The sequence below is a fragment of the Solea senegalensis genome, linkage group LG1 (assembly GCF_019176455.1).
Source record: "Solea senegalensis isolate Sse05_10M linkage group LG1, IFAPA_SoseM_1, whole genome shotgun sequence".
In the NCBI taxonomy this organism is placed as follows: domain Eukaryota; kingdom Metazoa; phylum Chordata; class Actinopteri; order Pleuronectiformes; family Soleidae; genus Solea; species Solea senegalensis.
Genome location: NC_058021.1, coordinates 18,159,065 through 18,179,400, shown reverse-complemented (window position 1 = coordinate 18,179,400; position 20,336 = coordinate 18,159,065). Strand labels below are relative to the sequence as shown.

Genomic DNA, 20,336 nt, shown 5'->3' with positions numbered 1-20,336 from the left:
GTTGCAGGCTGTTTATGTATTTGTTATACTGTTGGAGAATGATGTCTTTGAAATTGCTCAGTACAAATGTGTCATTAACAGCTTCTAAAACTCAACAGCATGTAAATTGACTGACATCAGTATCGGTAGTATCGGAGTTTGTGATATCGGTATCAGACATGAAAAAAGTGGTATCTTGTTGTCCCTAGAATTTTCCAAATCGGGAACAAATGTTTCCCATGATGTCTACACCACACAAATGAATAATATTATGAACACATATGGTACGAATGTGCAGAAGGTAAGAAGCAGTTTCAGAAAAGGAATATGTAACAAAAACAACAAAGAAGCCACACAGACCTGTAGAGCGACGACAGAGGCCTCTTAGAGCCCAACTTAGGCCTGTATGGTTTCGGCTCTCCTGCCATGTTGATGTCTGGAAACAAAGAAATGTTCATCATGAGAGAGTCTGACAGCACAGATGAGTCTGGATTGCTATAACTCTGCGTCTTTGTGTGTCAAAAGCAGACGTTTTACGGTGACCTTCTTGGCAATGTTTACAGCTGACGTAATTACTCGATCAATCCTGATTACTTGATAAATCTATCTATGACTGAGTCAAGTCACTACATGAATACTAAACAATAGCTGTAAGAAGCTACAACAATTTTGCTCAGAAAAAAATACAGATTACAGACTCCACCATGGAGATACCAACATGAGCTTGTAATGGCCTCATGCAAGCGCTGCTAAAGCTTTAGAGTGTACTCATACAGAAAGAGGAATTGAGATTTTGTCCAAATCGCTCTCACTAAATGTTACATGAGATATGAGAAATGCTTGGGTTTAATAAAAGCAATAGAATAGACACTTGTTATTCTGCAAGTGAAAATGTCAAAGCCACAATAACCACATTTACTGGACAAAAGTGGCAGATGAAAATCACACAAAGAAACTTTCAGCATTCCAACTTTGAGAGAGGAGGGATGGTGCAGTCAGAGGAAGAGCATTACTGATAAATGCTCAGGGATTCATTCCCCAAAATCACTTCTCAGACAAGGACACGTCTGATAAACTTCACTCTCGCAGTGTAATATAATTCTGACCTCCAGGGTCACCTCGCTGAAAATGTTCTTCCATCTTAGCAAAATGGATTTCTCTCCAACTTTGTTTGACACTGGGGCTGAATCTTTGCGGTAAAACTCCGCAGAGACACGGTTGATGTTCTCAGATGAGAGGCCTTATGAACAATGCAAGAGGACGCGTCATCTCTCTTTACATTTTACATTATCTTGCTATAAAATGATCATCGGCAACTGCGGCAATAAAACACACGTGCATGATGACACCCAGAACAGCTCATCTAAGTGCATCAACTATACACTTAATGTAAAAATGACACATGCAAAGTCTTTAAAGTTTGCACGGGTGAGTGAAACAGAGTCAGACTTCAATTAAACAAACAGCACAGAGCGAAAAGGATTTCAATCTCAACCGGAGCTTTTTAAGGAAATTGACATTCACAGTAAAATCAAGGGCCTCCGTAAAGTTTAAAAATAGGTATTAATCAAGTTGCACAAAGGACATAAAGTTGCTCTTTGAAGCACAGAGTAGGCACAGTCTGTTCTGCCACAAACTTACTTCATACACGACCTCAGCTTTTTATGTAGCGCTGAAAAAAGAAGTGGATTTTTTAGAAACAGGGGACAAAGACGAGGTGAGGAAGATCCGGCGGGAGCTAAAGAGGGAAATAAGCGAAGGCAAGGGTGGCTGGATTTAAGAGAACAACATATATCATGACAAGGGCAAATTTCTTCCATGATTTACACCTGATATCATTTTGAATCTTTAAAACACATGGACAAAAGTCTTATTTGGGGACCCCAAAAACAATCAACAGTGACCCATCTGCGGGTCCCGACCCAGACAATGGGAACCACCGCTCAAAATGTTTCTTGAGATATTGTGAATGGGATGACCCATAATATGAAGCCCCCCATATTATGGATATAGATATGTGTTGTTGGTTAAAAACAGAAATATCATTAATAAATTGCAAATTTAAAGGTGATTCCACAATAATCTCAGCGACGTGAGAGACAAGAAACGAAGTAACTTGGATTTCCTGTTTTGAATTGCATTCACATCTATAGTTGAATTTCATTTAATGCCAGTGACATTGCACTTTCACAGCCCCATGTGGTTTAAACAACAAGTTGGATAAAAAATAATCTGATTATTATATAATTACAGTCACCTTATCGCTCGCTCCATCTCAATCTAATTCCACGATACCTGTGTGTGAAGTATATGTGAGGAAGAGGATGAGGCTGCGACGTCCCTCTCACGCGTGGAGCACGTAAGAAGGAACATATAACGCCTATTTTAGCCTCACTCCGCTGGCTGCCTGTGCATTTTAGGGTTCATTTTAAAATCCTTTCATTTGTTTTTAAATCCTTAAACGGTCTTGTCCAGTATGAGACGTTGGTGTTTATCTTTTTATAGTTTTATTGTATGACTTGTTAATTTGTGTTGAAGTGTGTTCAGTATTTTATTGTTTTATTATATGTTTTATTGTTTGTTGTTAGGCCTATGATGTAATTTTTTAAAATATTTTATTTGTCTTATTTATCTCTGATATACAATGCTTTGTTTCAGCTGCTGTTGTTTTTTAAATTGCTTTATAAATAAAGTTGGATTGGATTGGATTGGAGAGAGAAAATTATCTAATTTGGGAATAAATCTGCCTCCTTTGAAAAGTCTGTAGCTCAAACTATACTTAAACATCAGTGATAATGGTCAGTATTTCCACGGGGGGGTTAAAAAGTTTAAAAACTAGAGGTCTGCCATGAAATGCACATATAGGTCTTTTTCATGGCAGACATTTTGACTGGTCACTTTAGGAAAAGCTAAATGATGGCTGAGCTTTAACTTCCTCGGTTTCCGGCTGCATGCTGGCTCACTGTCACACTGTCCTATATTTATACTGAACACAGCCATCGTGAATGTTTGATGCAATGTCACGACGACACTTGGGCAGAAAGCACAGAATCATTGACTGAGTTCACTTCAGTCTTCAAAGAGAAAAAGATGAGCTCTAACTTTACTTTTTTTATTATTATTGTTTTAAGGCCCTTAGGACAAAAATATAAATCCCCTGCAAATGCATTAGCGGACTATTTGAGTCATCTGCATCCACCTCATGGCTTTTCCTATTACTGACAGTCTTGCCAAGAGCATGAGTGCGTTAAACCAGGCTGGTATCAGTGCATTCAGTCTGTCTTCTTGTCATCAGTGCTTTACCTCAAACTCAGCTCAATCAGCTGAGAGTGTGGCTCAAGGTCATACACAAAAACACAAACAAATATCCCTGACGCACACACACACACACACACACACACACACACAGAAGCTGGCAGTGAAACAAAAAACAAAAATCCCTGTCTGAAGAATGAGTCTCTACTTGACAGCTTGGAAAAGTTGCACAGATAAAACGTCAGCTTTGCATCGAGTGTACCGGGGATTACACCGGAGCAAATGTCATGACACTTCAAGTGTTGCAGTGGTTGATAATGAAATCTTAGTGCTGCAATACTAATGTGCAGAGCTTAAAAAAATCTAAAAATATAAATAATTATACCAAGTACCACCTGAGAAATCATTGAGCTCTCGAAGTAAGTCATTGGTGGTCAGCGAACAATGAGATTAACGTGGTAGACAATGGATGGATGATTGTGGTAGTGTTTATAAAATGATGTCCTCTAGAACTGTAGGGGGAGCTCTGTAAAGAAAAAGTTAACCACCAGACTTGCAAAGTTCTGCTTTAGCCATAATGGTAAATAGTAACTGGTCTGTATTTATGTAGCACTCGTCTCATATTGATGATCACCCTTTAAACTGCTTTACGCTACAGTTTTGCCACTCACTACCGTTCAAACTAACTTTTTCTATCACTATGCCATGGTGGCTGTCAGGAGGTGCCTTGGTTAAGTGTCTTGCCCATGGACACATCGGGAATTGAACCCACAGCCTTCGAGTTGAAAGACGGACTCTCTCTACCACTGAGCCACCAACGCCTGCTCTTTTCTAGTCTTAAAGACCACACTTTGCACTACAGTTTCACCCATTCACACGCACAAAGTCACACGTTCATACAGCACATCTACAGTACAGTATGTGCAACATCCATCATCTATAACACTGTGGTGTTTATGTTTGTAAATGACACATTCTCTGCTGCTCTTTATCCTCTGCTCCACACTCTCCCTAATGGACTAATGGATTGGGGATGGATCAGTGGCTCTCAGGTGCACCATGGGCAGCTGTATCATTATCATTCCGCTCCGCAGGAAGCTATGAGGAATGATTCACATTGTAAAGCCATGCTCTCCTCCGGTCCCCTGCTAGGGTCATTAAAGAGAGAGCGGAGCACTAAAAAGCACTTTAAAATGAACAGTGCCACCTCACGACACCCCAAACCCTCCGTACCCGCGACAGAGACACAGTGATGAATTACCGTCATTTGAATAATAATAATCATATACACAAATGGTGCACGTGTTTTTGTGTGCACACTTGCAGACTGACTTGTTTATGTGTGTATCCATAAAAATAAAAAATAAAGTTCTGGCTGGAGATAGAGGAGACAGAGACTCTGTTGCTAAGCAATAGCCACTTGAGGACTTGATTGATATTGTAAATTGTATGCAGCATTGCACTGTGGGGGAATATAAAAAATTACATTATAGCCATGGAGCCATTATGGGCAAGTTGGTTGCAGCAAAATAAAAAAAAAAACACATAAACCTCAACACGTGTGTTTGTATGTGTCGCCAACACATTAACTGGTCACTTTCTCAACTACTCATAAGCTTTTTATAAACTCGGCGTCGGTGTTGAGGGATAATGTTGCCCGTTTGTGTTTTTGCAGGGCACAGAACAACTGAAGCCTGGTGTCAATAAAAAAGGTGCAGCTTTACTAAGTGAATTTATGAATGCACTTCTGCGTGATAGCAAACCCGAGTGTAATTTAGTTTGGTAATAATAGAATATTTACTGGTTGTCCATTGATGGAAACAAGTAAACAACTAAATAATTTTGGGGATGAAAATTATAAACGGAGGAAAGAGGAACCACACATTATATTACGGTTTATAAAAAATATTTTTCTTACAAAGTTGGTCCTAAAACAACGCCATCGCTGGTAGGGGAGGGAATCACAGGGTACATCACGATATGATACGACACATTGTCCACTACAGCAATCATATCACAATACAACGATTCAGTGATAATCAACATGTTGCAAGGCAATCGTGTAGCGATACATCACAATATCTGTCTAACTGAAGAAAACAAAACGTCTGTGCAAAGTTAAAAGTGCAGAGAAACTGAAAGGACTGTTTACTTTAGAGCGCCTTAACTTTGTCCTGGCTTATCGATTACGGACGATGAAATATAACCAAACCGAACCCCTAATCACTGGCTTGATCTTGTAACCGGTACCTGATTAGGGTGTCTGTGTGTGTGTGTGGGTGTTTGTAGCACCTCCGGATTCTGAGGACTCCAGGTCGGCGTCCCTGATCTGGCAAGCCTGGTTTTCCCGAGTGGAGACAAGACAGCAACAAGCTATTTAACCATCACAATGACCAACATCCTGCATAGTTCAGCTTCAAACGTCACTTCTGTGATATGTAGAAGAAAATACAGTGTAAAAGATCTTGGTGGTTTCATTTCACACATGTTAAACCCACTGTGAGGATCCAGCACAGTAACAGCAAATAACACAAGTCTACATACCGATGTGGCAGCGTGTGGATGGGTATGAAAGAGGACCGATACTGCACAAAGTGTGAGTGTATGGGTGTGAATGGGTGAACAGCAACAATGCATTTTATTCTAAAGCACTTATGCAAACATATTAATGGGTAATAGATTTCATTTCTGCCAATAAACCCAGCTACATTTTACACAGGTGGAGCAAACATAGCACATTTTCAAGCATAGCGATTATTCAAACCCTGTACACAAGCCTCGAGTGTTGAACAAATTAACCTCGACTTAGGTGATTAAAAAACAAACAAACAGCGAGTTAGGAGAAGCTAAATGGAACTGCAGTGTCAAGTCATTTTGTCCTCACAGAAAAAAAGGATTGTGACAATACTTAAAGTAATAGTTTATTAATTAAGCTAATTTGATTTAATTGCTATTTTATGTAATGATCATATGTATATATATATATATATATATATATATATATATATATACGTACAACTAATAATTCTAATACTATACTAATAATACTACATTGATTTTATAAATGTCCAGCCTAAGATCAGAGCTCCGTGCTATGTCTCCAACCCTCTGATGGATTTGTTTGTCTCATTCTCGCTCAGGTCAAGGGAATGTTTTTACACCGTCTGCCCTCATCCACGTACAAGATGAAAGCCTCCGTCTCAGGCTTCACAAGACCTCATTTTAACTGAGCGTGTCTCACGGCAAGGATATGGCTGAGTTCAGTAACAGTTTCATCCGTCCACACTGCAGGAAGACAATCATCCGTGCCCCCGGGGCGCTCCGACGTGTGTTGTCTTCATTCATATTAATGAAACTGCACTAAATTACCTGTGAATGTGTTGATTTCTTTCTGCATGTGTGTGTCTTTTTGTAGTTAGATACAGACTCCTCAGCTCAGGCTGCCCCTGAGCTCTGTGTCTCTAGTGGTGTGGACAAGTCATTAAAACTTGATGGGGGAGACACACTCACACACACATTCTCACACAGCATTCTTACTGAGGACACTCAGTAAGTAACCTTATCCATCACAACAAATTGCCTAACCCTAAAACCAGGTCTTAACCCCCAGAAAGCCCTGCATGTTCTGCCTCATTATTAGGACCAGGTTTTGGTCTTCATGTGGACTACTGGTCTTGGTAAAGTCAGTGTTTATTCCAGAAAAGGTCCTAAACAGGTAACAGACACACACACAGTCTGGTTTCCATGACTTCAGAGGACATTACATTGAATTGCATTCACTCCCTGGAGACTTACCTTAACCACACATACTTAACCATAACTTAACCACTGAACCATAACTACTACTGGCCTAACCCTAACCTAAGCCTAACCTCATCATGCAGCACCTGGAAAGACAACTAACTCAGAAAGTGACAACGTGTCTGTCCAAGAGAGAGAACCTTACAGTCGCTTCGGAAAAATAAAGACATTATCATACAATCTGCGGACAAGGGATCCAAAATAAGTTATTCTTCGATCAGTCTCAATATCTAATTGACACAGACAGACGTCTCTGACACATTCTCTGCAACTGGACACCCAGGGGGAAAAATCGTGAAACTGTATGAAAGGTTAATTCATGTCGGATCCCTCTCCTCCATGTAAGTTTTATCTTCTACCTAAGATCCACGAAGACAGTTCCCATCGTGTCGGACTGAGGAAGTGAGTCATTGAGAGTACATTGAAATGTCCTTGTTACAACAAGGATACTTAAATAAATAAATGAAACCCCTAACTGTACAACATGTCTTCACCTTACAGTGTAAGAATTTACATTTCATGGACTTGTTTTGCCCCCATAAGGAAGACAAGTCCTCATAATGCGACTGTATAAGCAGATGTAGGTCCCCACAACATGAGGAATACCAGCAACACACACACACACCCTCGATGACAGTACATTTGCAAGTTATTCCCATATGTAGCGATACATTTACACTTTTTGAAATGGAAAATTGGCCTTTTAATTCTGTCTTCCTTCATCTATGGCTCTTAGCAAATGTGTAATGGGAATAGTGGAGGAGTAAGTGGTTATCTCTGACAGCAGGGGAAAGTGATGTGGTAAATTAGCTTCAGGGAATGAATTGGACAGTTCATTTCCCCCCTGAAAGTACGCTGCCTTAACAGAATCTTTAGCAGACAAACAAACAAACCATCACCTCTGGCACATAACAAACTCCATCTCTGCTGCGGCTGCTGCTGCTCATATCCAGAGAGCAAGTGAACAGCATTCGATTAAGAGATCACAAAAAGTGCCTGTGTGAATACAAATGTGCGACGAGGAGACATCCTGCACGACAGCGGTCACGGATTCAATCTACGCCGTGCTCTCACACCCTGTAAATCTGACAGGGATGACTTGAATAATCTCCGACCACGGCTCAAGGGCAAAGGCGGCTTTCTCTTTTTATGACACCTGAGACCACATTATCCTAAGAGGCCAGGGTGAGGGAGTAAATGTTTGTCTGGATATATATATATATATATATATATATATATATACATATATATATTGTGAATGTATATATATATATATATATATATATATATATATATATATATGTATACATATATACATAAATACATATACAAATGTACAAATGTGACAACTAACTGAGAAACCACAGCACAGCTCGAATCACATTGACGGGAAATTAATATTTTTTGCCAGGTTTTCCACAGTTAACAGCAGGAAATTCAACATTAGCATAAATACTCTGGAAATGCAGTGGCTTTTGCAACGTGGCAGCCAGAACTTGGTGCTTCTGCTGCTCTACCAACAAAAACCACAGACAACACTGTCTCTGCTGTTGATTACAAACAGGTTACAAGTCCTAAACCACGAGTCCTAACATTATCAAAACTCAGATCGTACACTGACGAGTCACGTTTTCTGACTCTTTGTCATTTGGTGCCACTGGTCAGCAGGTGCCACCGACTGTTGCCGTGGAAACACTTCTCAGTGCAGAGTAGCCGAGGGGCTCGGCTGACAAACTGAAAAACATTTATTGATAATGTATTTATTTACATGCTACAAATGTTAAATAACAGCTATGGATATGAATATTGGAACTAACTGAGTGGAGGGACAATAAAACCGGAACCACACGTCAAGAAAGCCAATAAAGTTTTGAGAAAATAAACATCATCAAATGATGGAAACAAATGAACAACAATATGATAAATATGACATAAAGGTTCTGACTGACGTGAAATGAAGTGTAAATGAACTGTTTAGACAAAGAGAATATTCATCAAACTCCCAGACATGACACATCTATTCACGTTACTCTATCAGCTCTGTCTGAGTGTTTTGGTTCAATGTCCAGATCTCAAGTGTATTATGTGCTGACTGATTCCAATCAAAACGAGCATCTCGAGGCTTTAACAGTTTTTGTTATTGCTTGTGACGTGGACGTATGGCTCGACAGCCCGTCCATCCGTAATTAATTGCTTGTACTTTGCTCTTTCGTCCTCTTGAGGAAAAATAGTTACTTGGCAGGACATCAATTTTGGCAGCTCGTCCCCCCACAAGCATCGAATAAAATAATTTTCATTAGACCTGCTGAGCTATGGTCCATTAAATAGAACATGATGTGGGACCACTAAATTTTAGGGTTGGCTGGAGTCAATACATCGCAACAGGAATACAACAATTAGAAGGAGGATGTTGTTAAATCCAAAGACATAAAGTAGCCGCGCAGAAGGTAAAATGTGGTGCCTCCTTGGTTCTTCCAAACATTGACTCATGTTGATTTTTGCATCAAATTATAATGAGGATATCAGCATAGCTCGAGGTAGATAACCAAGGCTTTCATCTCCCCTGAGATTATTATTGCACTCGTCTTCCTTTCCTGTTTAAGCATCTTCTGATCTTATCTCCTGGTGTAATGATGCAACTTTGTGGCTCTTAACTGCAACACTTTGAAGCGTTTGAACACAGAGTCAATCCGTCACCTCCACCTAACGCCGCGCGATCGTTAATCTGTGCGAGCAGCTGGAAAAACAAACCCACAGCTGCCACCTGCTCCAAACTACTTACACACAACTACATCTGCCTCCTCACTTCATGAGCTGACTGTGGAAACGCCCACAGATGCTCCACAATCGCACATCTGCCCCAGTGCTGTGAGCACAACTAGCCACAAAGGGCTGGGCAATATGGCCGAAAAGGTTATGGTTCCATTTTTAATTTATAATCACTGGGGCAAATATCAGTAATTAAATAAGAACAGATTTAGGACTGGTGACCTAGGGTGTACCCCGCCTTTCACCGTATGTCAGCTGAGATTGGCACCAGTTGCCTTCTGACCCTCAGGTGGTGGATAAAGCAGTAGACAATGAATGAATGAATGAATTAATGAATGAATGAAGACCAGATTTACCTACTGAAATTTTTTTTTATTTTTTAGTTAACTTAATGAGTACAGATTGTAGTAATAATTTTATTGATGTTTTTGTGTCAATCTCAAACAGTAAAACAAATATGAGGATCATAAATGTGTTCACATTGTTGTTGTTTTTTTCTATCATTCCCAACATGTGAGTCGTGACCCCGGCAAATAATCAGCGGCGAACCGAGCTGTGAGATAAGATATAACAGCATTAAAAATAAACGATAATGTTTGCGCTTCTGTCCTTTTACTGGCTATTCAAATGAAATAAGGGCAGAGACCAACATTTAGATGATTTAAAGCCAAAAATATTGAATATCACTAGTTCATACAGTTATTGTTGTTGCACATTAACATTGAATGAAATCCTACGGTGCTGAATCTATTTAAAAAAAAAAAGTCTAAATTCTAAAACCATGCACTCACAAAAATACACACACACACACACAGATATTTCACACTCTGCTGATTTCATTGCACAACAGCAGCAGTCGGTGCATTTATGGCTCTTGGTTGTGTTTGCCCAATAGTTTCCAGCGACCTCGCCCGAACCTGTCATTGTGCTGCATTACTCCCATGAAAGGTGCCATACAATTTGATACAGATTCCACTTTTATTCTGTGGAAAATAAAAAGAAAATGGTTTAACAATAAATAAATAAATAAAACCCCTCAAATATCAACTTATTTGTGACAGCCATCTGTTCTTCTAAGTCTGCTATGTGACGTGTGAAGCTGCCAGCTGACGATGGCCGCCTCTCAGCTTCAATTGTTTCGTTCATAACAATGTTTTTTTTTAACAGTCGTCGCAGGACAAACACCGCAAAGGTGTTTATTTCTATTGTGCAACAATGATAAAATGGCCACCGTTGCTAGATCCATTTGACCGTATTACCACCAGCCGTACTGCACCAGTTTCACACTGCCAGAGCTTTGTGGTTTTCGATAGAGCGCATACAGTTCTCCTCATACAGAAGTGCTCATAGTTCATGTTCACATAATGAATAAGGAAACGTTTCATTTCAACTGCAACTGCTCACCAACCACGACTCTGTGTCTATAAATGTGAGTGATTTATGAACTAATGTCCACAGACGCTTAGCATGCAAAAATCTCGCTCTCTCACACACACACACACAAACACAAACACACCTAAAACCCTACAAATGCCATGTGCACCTGTCAGGAGACTGGACACACAACTTTTATACTTACAATAGCTGTGCTCCACTTTCACACAAACTGCAGTCACCGAAGAGAATAAGCCTCCTGTCTGTGATCCAGTCACAGAGACAATTATTCACACATTGGAGGAGGAGAAAAAGGTGGAAAAGGATTTATGTTGTCTCATAAATCTGTATGACTGCAACCAGAGATTATTTTCATTATCAATTAATCTCTTAAATGTCAGAAACTAGTGTGTGTGTGTGTGTGTGTGGGTGGATAAATGCCTGTTATGATCAATGACTGCCCTGAAGATGTGAATGCAAATGTCCAAACAGCCCAAAACCCACTCACATTCACACAGGATGAAGATGTTATTTAAATTCTACAAGGAACATTTTGGCATTTTTACTAAAACAATTCATCATAATAGTAAGTTTGTTTCCTATTTGGCTGTTAATGGTTTGTATTGTCACTATATTCAAATTAGAATCTAATAATTAAAACACTTTCTCTCTTCAGCTTTCATTTCTTTGCTAACAAAGAAATCAAAATAAGAAACATTTGCAAAACATCATCATTTTGAAGGTTGGGAAACACCAATCAACATTGTATGACATTTTATGGACCAAATGAAGATAATAATCGACAGATGAATCAATTGTGAAAAGAATCACAAGTTGCAGTCCTACCAGAATGTCCTGCATTTTAGAATTACATTATTTAGTTCACATACAGTTGCTAAGACAACATCAGAAACAGTGTACACTTTAGTTGAATGAACAGAAAAGCACCAAAATGACAAAAATACTACATGTATTTTAATCGAATGGACAAGTTTCTCTGAGCATTTTGTTTTTGGCTCCATCAAGAAGCTGAAAATGGAGTCCAATGAGCGGAATTTACTCTAAATAAACAGACAGAAACAAATGAAATCTGTAAACAAGAAGAAGCCGCTTCTGTGAACTTTTAATATTGTGCTCTGTCTTTTAACGGCACAGCAATGACACTCCCGGGGGGGTTTCCTTTGTTGTCTTGTACACAGAATGTACAGATACATGTCAGAATAGTTTGCATTAACTGCAGCAGCATCTCTCACATACTCACATCTCTGGTTGCGACGCCTGCCTTTGAACATGGTCATGACGAGCAGAGAAACACGGGAAACGGTGATTTGCTGTGGTGGTGGAGCCTGTTTCCTTTTCACTGTCCTTTCCTCTCTCTCTCTCTCTCTCTCTCTCTCTCTCTCTCACCCAAAACTAGACAGACTGACTGTGCACTTCACTTCCAGCACCAGCCTCAGACCGTACCATTACTCAAACTATTACAGGGGGGGAATACCTGACTAAAAATCTTCCACTCTGCTACCAACAACAAGAGTTAAAATCAACCACAAGAACAGATTTCAAATATTTTCTTCTGTCACAAACCAGGCAATGAGAAATTATAAGTTAATGATTAAAATGATTAAAAAGATATCTCTTTACTCTCACCACAGCAGATGATGCAGATGATGGGGGGGACTAACACTAGGAGTACACTGGAAGTGCTGGGCTTGATTAAGAGTGTCCAATTAATGAGCAGTGGGGAATGTGTACCTTCCTTTCTCAGAGGTACCCCAGCTCTTGACCTGGTGGGGACTTGAATCGGCAACAAGCCAAGTTCCCTTTCTCTTAATGGACAGTAATTAAACAGAATGTCTTTCATAAAGTGGCTGTGTGTCCTTAAATTCAAGACTGAAGCACTTTTAAGGGAGACACTGGGAGCAGAAGATGAGCACTGAAAATAAATTAAAAAAACTGCCAAATACCCACATCAGCTGAAATGTAAACACATTATTGTCTCGGTCAGAGGTGTCAAACCGGCGGGCCGCGGGCCACATGAGTCCTCTCAATCGCTCGCACGTGGCCCTCCACTTAATTTCAATGTCATCATGTAAACATGACCTCGACCTCCTCGTCCTTCAAACACAGAACGTGAGGCTGAGGCACAGATGAGGTGACAGAATATAATACTGAATATATTTGTGATAGTAATAATAAGACATTATTACATTATTAAATGTATCACATTCACACATTAAATTACATACACATACAAATATACATACACTATACACACATATATATATACATATATAGCTTGTTTGGTGTTTGACATCAGTTGTCCAAATTATTATTTACCTAATGTAAATAATAATATATTTATTGTGCAACATATGTATATATATGCACATATGCATATATATATACTGTATATTTTTAATGTGAAGTATACATTATTGCATATGAAAACATGCACTTTTTACAGTTATTAGCCTTTGACCTAGCGCTTCTACAGCACTACTACCTTTGACCTAGTACGTGCTCAGTAGAGTTTACACATTTGTAGCCTAAACATGATCCACAGATTCATAGCAATCAAAACACCTGATTTACAGCCTTTCCTTTTGTCTCCCAACTGGTGCCTTCTGTTTTCCACACAGATAAGGTTGTGACGCTAGCACCAACTATAAAGCTCTGTGATTGTGCTCTGTGTGCTTCAGAGCCATCTTTGACTTGCCTCTGAGCTGTAGTCCATCTTGACTCTCTCTTTGTAAAGAAATAAACCACGCTTCAACTTTGATGCAACTTTATTTCTTCATCAGACCCTCTTGACCAAACTAGACACTCGTCAGCCCGAGTTTGACACCCCTGGTGTAGGTTATTGGTTTGGTCAACTGGACGTCAGCAAAGTGTGAAACGCTTTATAACACTTTAAACGCTATATTTCTAGAAAAATGTAATTAATGATTTATTAGTTTTTCTTTTGTCGCTTTTGTAATCATAATTATAGAAAATAATGTTGCAGATTCATTCACCGCTTATCCACGGACTCACTCACTCACCATCTCGGCTGTAAATGTGTAAATCATCTTTTTAGAAAAAGAGGAGGAGGAGGAGGCGTCGACAGAGTCTTCGCTTCCTGTAGCTGTTTTTGTGGTGCGTTTGAAAATGCCTGGAAAAAATGTACCTTTCCATTTCTACAATAAACGGTCACGAGTCTCACAATATTTTGATATTTTCACAGTGGCTTCAGTGACCTGCAACCCTCAGGTGGAGGATAAAGCAGTAGACGATGGATAGATGGATGGATAGTAATACGGATTTACATCTATCTAAGGATTATTTTCCACTCGGGACGCCAAAATATTGTGACGATGACAGTCCACGTCCTCAGACAAACCTCAAACCACGGCTGATGAGTTTCCCACAGTATCAATATACTCTCTAATATCTCACACATTTGCAGTAAATTAACTCATGAAGCCTGACAAAGAAAACACACACTGCTTTTTGTCCCATTTCAATTTGCAGGGAAATCTGGTTTGACCTCACCGGCCAAACAAGAGGCTTACATCCACACGAGAAGAGAAGAGAAGCAGCTCACTGCCTCCGCCTCCTATTCACTTTTGTGTTTATTAAATTTAATTTGAAGTGGACGGGCTGAGGACTTAAGAGACAGATTGAAAAAGCAGCACGCCCAGTGGGGGGGACAGTGCAGCCCCACTGATTCCCCAGCTGCTGCAGCATTTGGGTTCTGTTATAGATGAGAACAATAGGTAATTGTAATATCTAATTACACTGACACGGGCGTTTGCAGCTGTCTCACACACAGCATGACATCTTAATAGTTTCCCCAGCTTCTTTGTTCTCTGTAAGAAAAGGCAGGAAACTGAAATCTGATATATAGAGGCTGCGCGATAATGACCCATCGCTTCAAGGCCAATCAAAGAAATGAAACGTCAATCTCCTTAACTACTGTTTCATTTTGACATTTTTGGAGGAACACAAAAAAAGATTGTTTTAGGGGCGAAATTAAACTGTGTGTCTGCTAATCCAGATTAACTCAAACACAACCGTCATTATCCATGAAACAAAAAACAGGGAAATATAATAAATATTTATGTATCATTGAAAATGCTGTGCAGGATATCCCAGCATGACTGTTCAGGATTCAAATGAATCATTCATTCTGAGGGACAATTATGTCCCACATGTTTTGTGTCATCTCCCCCCACTGTAATTCTCTTAGCACCACCTAGTGTTGCATGCAGATGGAATAAAATAATAACTAAAAAAACTACCTGATAGAAGGAATTAATATCCAGTTAATATTTCCATCCATTTTCTGCCGCTTTATCATCCACAGGAGGGTCGTGGGCGGAGCTTTGCCAATCTCAGCTGACATAGGGCGATAGGCGGCAGTCACACCCTGGACAGATCGCCAGTTCAAACAACCATTCAACGAGTCAACTCACTCTCACACCTATGGTCAATTTGGAGTGGTGTCAAACTGGTGGCCCGCGGGCCATATATGGCCCCCCAATCGATTACATGCAGCCCACCAATTAATATCATGTGTTTGAACATAATTTAATACTAAATATGTTTGCTAGCAGTATTTTTTCTAATAGTAATAATAATAAGATGTTTGGTTCTTATTATCACATTATTAAATGTATTGCCTTCAAGATTAAATTACATTATTAATTACATATACGTATGTATATATATATATATACATACATATACATATACTATATATATATTATAACTGTATAATATATATAACGCCTAGAGCTACAATTACAGTTCATTTTAGATTAATTTCTGTTTTTTGATATTCATTGCATCATAAATATGTCATTATACTGTAGTACACATCGTCCCATATCAAAACAAGCACTTTTGCATTGGAATTCTGTGAAATATCATCACAATGACATGGTACCACGATGTGGTATAAGTTTTTAGCTCATATGCCCACTACTGAATTTTCTCTGGATCCAACGCTCTTTTGATACCCCAGATTTAGTGCGTCCAATTTACCTAATCCTCATCTTGCATGTTTTTGGACTGTGAGAGGAACCCGGAGGAACCCGGAGGAAACCCACGCACACACCGGGAGAACATGTAAACTCCATGCAGAAAGACCCTTGTCGTTCCAACCAGGGCTCAAACCCAGGTCTTCTTGCAAGAGTGCTAACCACTGCACCAACCGTGTGGCCCTAGTTCCCGTTTACATACGTAATAATAATAATAATAATAATGATAATAATAATATGCAGCTTCTTTTTCTAGTCCTAATAACTTCTCAAAGCTACCATTCACGCATTCATTTACATATTCATGCAGAGATTATCTATCATATTCATTCATTCACATGCACAGGAACACATCTGCATGAAGACAAAGCCTCCAACCTACTCGATAAGTTAATCAATCACATGTGTTTCTGTGTTTATTTAATATCCCAACAGTAAACTTCAAATTGTCTTTCTTTCCCACATTTTGTCAGTGTGCTGTTGAAATAAAACAAGGTGAATCTGTCTGAGATACGGTTCTATGTGATCAGCAAACAAATGGTTAACTGTTATATAAAAGAGAAAGCTTCATTCACCTTGAAAAGAACACTCTGCAGTACGTATTTCCACCACAGAGAGGCGCTCAAAGACCAGACCAGACAGCAATCACACGTGAGAGCAACTACACATACACACACAAAACTGATGATGGATGCAAAGCAGACATGATTACACAAAGCACCAACTTAAAAAAAAAAGAATATCAATAAACCTCTGTCGAACATATTAGACACAAAAGTGGGGAGCGTGTGGGGGAAACAAAGATTAAATCTTCCCTGTTTCCCCTCCGCCACCAGCCGACATCTTCATCAGGATCTAAGTAGCTGTTGTCAAAGGTCAACCTCCAGCATGATTGAACGTCACTCGTATTTGCAGTGAACTACTTACAATCACTGTATGGACGTGCCAGTCATGTTCAGAGGAATTAAACTGAGTCAAGCAATCGCCGCAGCTCCAGTGTGTCACAGCTATTAAAGCCACTCAAGCGTGGAACAAGCAGCTTCGCTGTGTACTCAAGACATTACAGGTTTAAAGCTGACCCCGTGACCCCCCCGCCTGTCACATGTTATGCCTTTGCACGGTTGTCCTTTACGTCCCCTTTCACTGTGAGTAATTAAATAAAAGAGTAAACGGGGTCCAAGGAAATATCGAAAATTCACATTGTGTGCGGGCTGCTCACACCTCTGGGCAGTGTAGCTGCGGAGTTTAATCAAATATAGAGTTCATGTTTAAAAGATAAGGGGGTTGGGGGTTAAATTTCCGCTGAATACGAACCTAAAAGATTATTTTCCAAAGCAGAGACATTACTTTAGGCACCAGCTCTACACCTCTGACACTTACGGTGCATTGTTAATATCTTGAATTTACCGTGCCTGCGTGTGTGTCCATGAGACTCTCAGTGTTTACATGGACATGATGAAGAGCATTCAGCGGAGCCACCGTATGCAAACATTATGCAAAGGAAGATCTCATTCTGGTTTCTGTTTCACTGCCTTTGTTTAGTTGTTTCGGTTGTTGAGCTGTGATCTTCTCAGCTCATTGAATTTCCTCTCTCTCCCTCTCTCTCTCGCCAGGGAAACACACACATGCATGCATGAATACACACACACACACAGACCACTGAGTAAGCCTCGCTGCTTTTCATTGGAAATATAACTGTGTTGTGAGTTTATCAGTGTACATAACAACGAAGAGCTGCTTTAGAGGTCCAGCGTGCCACAAATACGGACATCTAATGGTGACACTGCAGGAACGAATGGAAGGAACTCCGCTCACCCCTCATGTAAGGGAACTACGGTGGCCTTTGGTTACCAGAAAGGATGTTATGGCGCTTTTTCATTAAACAGTTCTAGCACTACTCGGCTCTACTCGACTTGCCTCTACTCAGTTTGGTATCAGGGACGTCATTTTCCATTACCTCATAGCACCTCCTCAGCGGCGGTGGGGTCGCCATAGCACGGCTACATAAAATATTGTTTGCGTGTTTCTGACGTTTTAAGTCATTTTAACAGATCTACAGTTTTTGTAGTTTGTGTACAGCCATTGCTCAGTTTGATTCTTGTGTCAGACGTCCCGTTTCACATTTTAGTATCAGCTCAACTCACTTAGAACCTCGTCAGAGCAGGTACTAAAAAAAGCTCCAGGTACCAGGCACTATCACTAATGGAAAAGCAAAAAATAAAACACGAGTAGAGTCGAGCCAAGCCGAGCCATGCTAGAACTGTTTCACCATTACCGCCATTAGTCTTCTTAGTTTTTGTAAAACCACAAGCTCTGGCTGGTTTGTCCTTTCAGGCTGCTGTAGAAACATAGCAGCACAAGATGGCTGCCTCAGCACAATATAAAAGGCCTTTCTAACCAAATCAGTTGTATTTTAAAGCATACAACAACTATACTTAGAATAGAATAAATAGAATACTTAGAATTTGTCTTTTTTTGCCCATGTGCCAAATAGTGATAGTGAATTTGTGCTCTGCATTTAACCCATCTTTATTACACACCAGTAGTGAATACACTTCTTGGAAGATGTTCTACAAGACTGTATGTCTCTTGGCAGTTTTCCATTATAAAGTTTTAGCACAGCTTGGCTCGACTCGGCTCGACTCACTTTTTCTAGCTTCTTGCTTTTCCATCATTTTCTTAGTAGCTGCTCTGACGTCAAAATGTGACGTCAACAGACTGCCGGCCACTGATTGGTCAGAGAGTGTCGTCATTAGAATAGTCATGAGCCTGACGTCCGACACAGGAATCAAACCGAACAATGTCAAACTGTAGATCAGTTAAAAAGACTCCAACATTTAGACATTTCTAAAATTTCAAATCACAACTCGTTCCACTGAATTTTAGTTCAGTGACTGTGTCAGACGGAGTCTGCTGCTCTCCGGTCATGCAGGAGTTTATTAACTGTTTCTAATGATTCAGCATACCAAAAAGGGCTGCTTTGCTTATAACTAGTTTGTGGTTTGTGTCGCATACAAAACGACATCACAGCAGTTTTATGCAGCCGTGCTAGGACAACCCCACGTTGAGGAGGTTCTATGAAGTAATGGAAAATGACGTGCCTGATAGAGTTGAGTAGAGTCGATTGCCGCTAGAACTGTATAATGGAAAAACGCCACGTGGGAATTTGTGCCAATTCATTCTGTAGAGCTTTTATGAGGTCAGGCACTGATGATGGACGAGAAGGCCAGGCTCACAATGTCTGTTCCAGTTCATCCCAAAGGTGCTCAATGGGGTTGAGGTCACCAAAGTCGTCAAACCATGTCTTTATAGTGCATGCCTTTCTTTGTGCACCGGGGCACAATCCTGTTGGAATAGAAAAGGGTCTTCCTCTAACTGTTGCCACAAAGTAAGCAATAATAGTATTGTTCAAAATGTCTGAAGCGATAAGTCTGTCCTTCACAAGAGATAATTCAACTCTATATGTTGTGAAAATTCATATTATCGCGTTAATTGTGATTAATTCATTACCAGTCATATTTAGCACAATAATCTAATTTTTAATCTCTAACTTTACTGTTTCTGCATACAAGTTGCTTTTTTAGAAAATGCGTTTTTGTGTTGGGCTCCTTGTGCTTGGAAAACAATGGTCAGTCGCACCCTGAAGTGGACATTGGCTGTCATTGTGTTTGGAGCGAGTGATTACAGAGAGGAGACATAGAAATGGAGGAGTATGTGAGAGTTCTCGGCCAAATGAACGGGACATTTATTGTATATTTCAAAAACAAATACAGGTAAAGTGATAAGAAGGAGTTAGCTTACCACCGCTCAAGTTTAGCCTACCACGTCAATGCAAAGCAACCAGCCGCGAGTGCAGCCACAGCTATCGTTAGCAGCGAAGACGTTAGCAATTTGGCGAGCCATAGCAAAGCTCTTCGTCAAACTAAACTGGAGGAGAACGCCCCGCGTATGAGCAGGTCTGCGACCGACAGGCTACTTTATATGGACCTGATGTTTTACTTTTCATTTGTGTTTTCTAATTATTTGGAGTTTGACAAAAGAACACAGCAGAATGTAAATGGCTGCATCTGTTCAAGTTTGTTCAAATAATAAGTGACTAAAGCCACTTTTTTTGTTACATGTCAATCTTTGATCTGC

At 39.9% G+C, this 20,336-nt stretch overlaps 1 protein-coding gene across 2 annotated transcripts in view; it reads right to left on the bottom strand.

Moving 5' to 3' along the window:
• The window catches only part of LOC122766492 (RNA-binding Raly-like protein), a 50,167-nt gene that overhangs the window by 7,304 nt on the left and 22,527 nt on the right, over positions 1–20,336 (bottom strand). For both annotated transcript variants that reach the window (XM_044021411.1, XM_044021402.1), the window contains exon 3: positions 340–415. In XM_044021411.1, the coding sequence (XP_043877346.1) occupies positions 340–415 (76 nt within the window). The remainder of the gene's footprint in view (positions 1–339; positions 416–20,336) is intronic.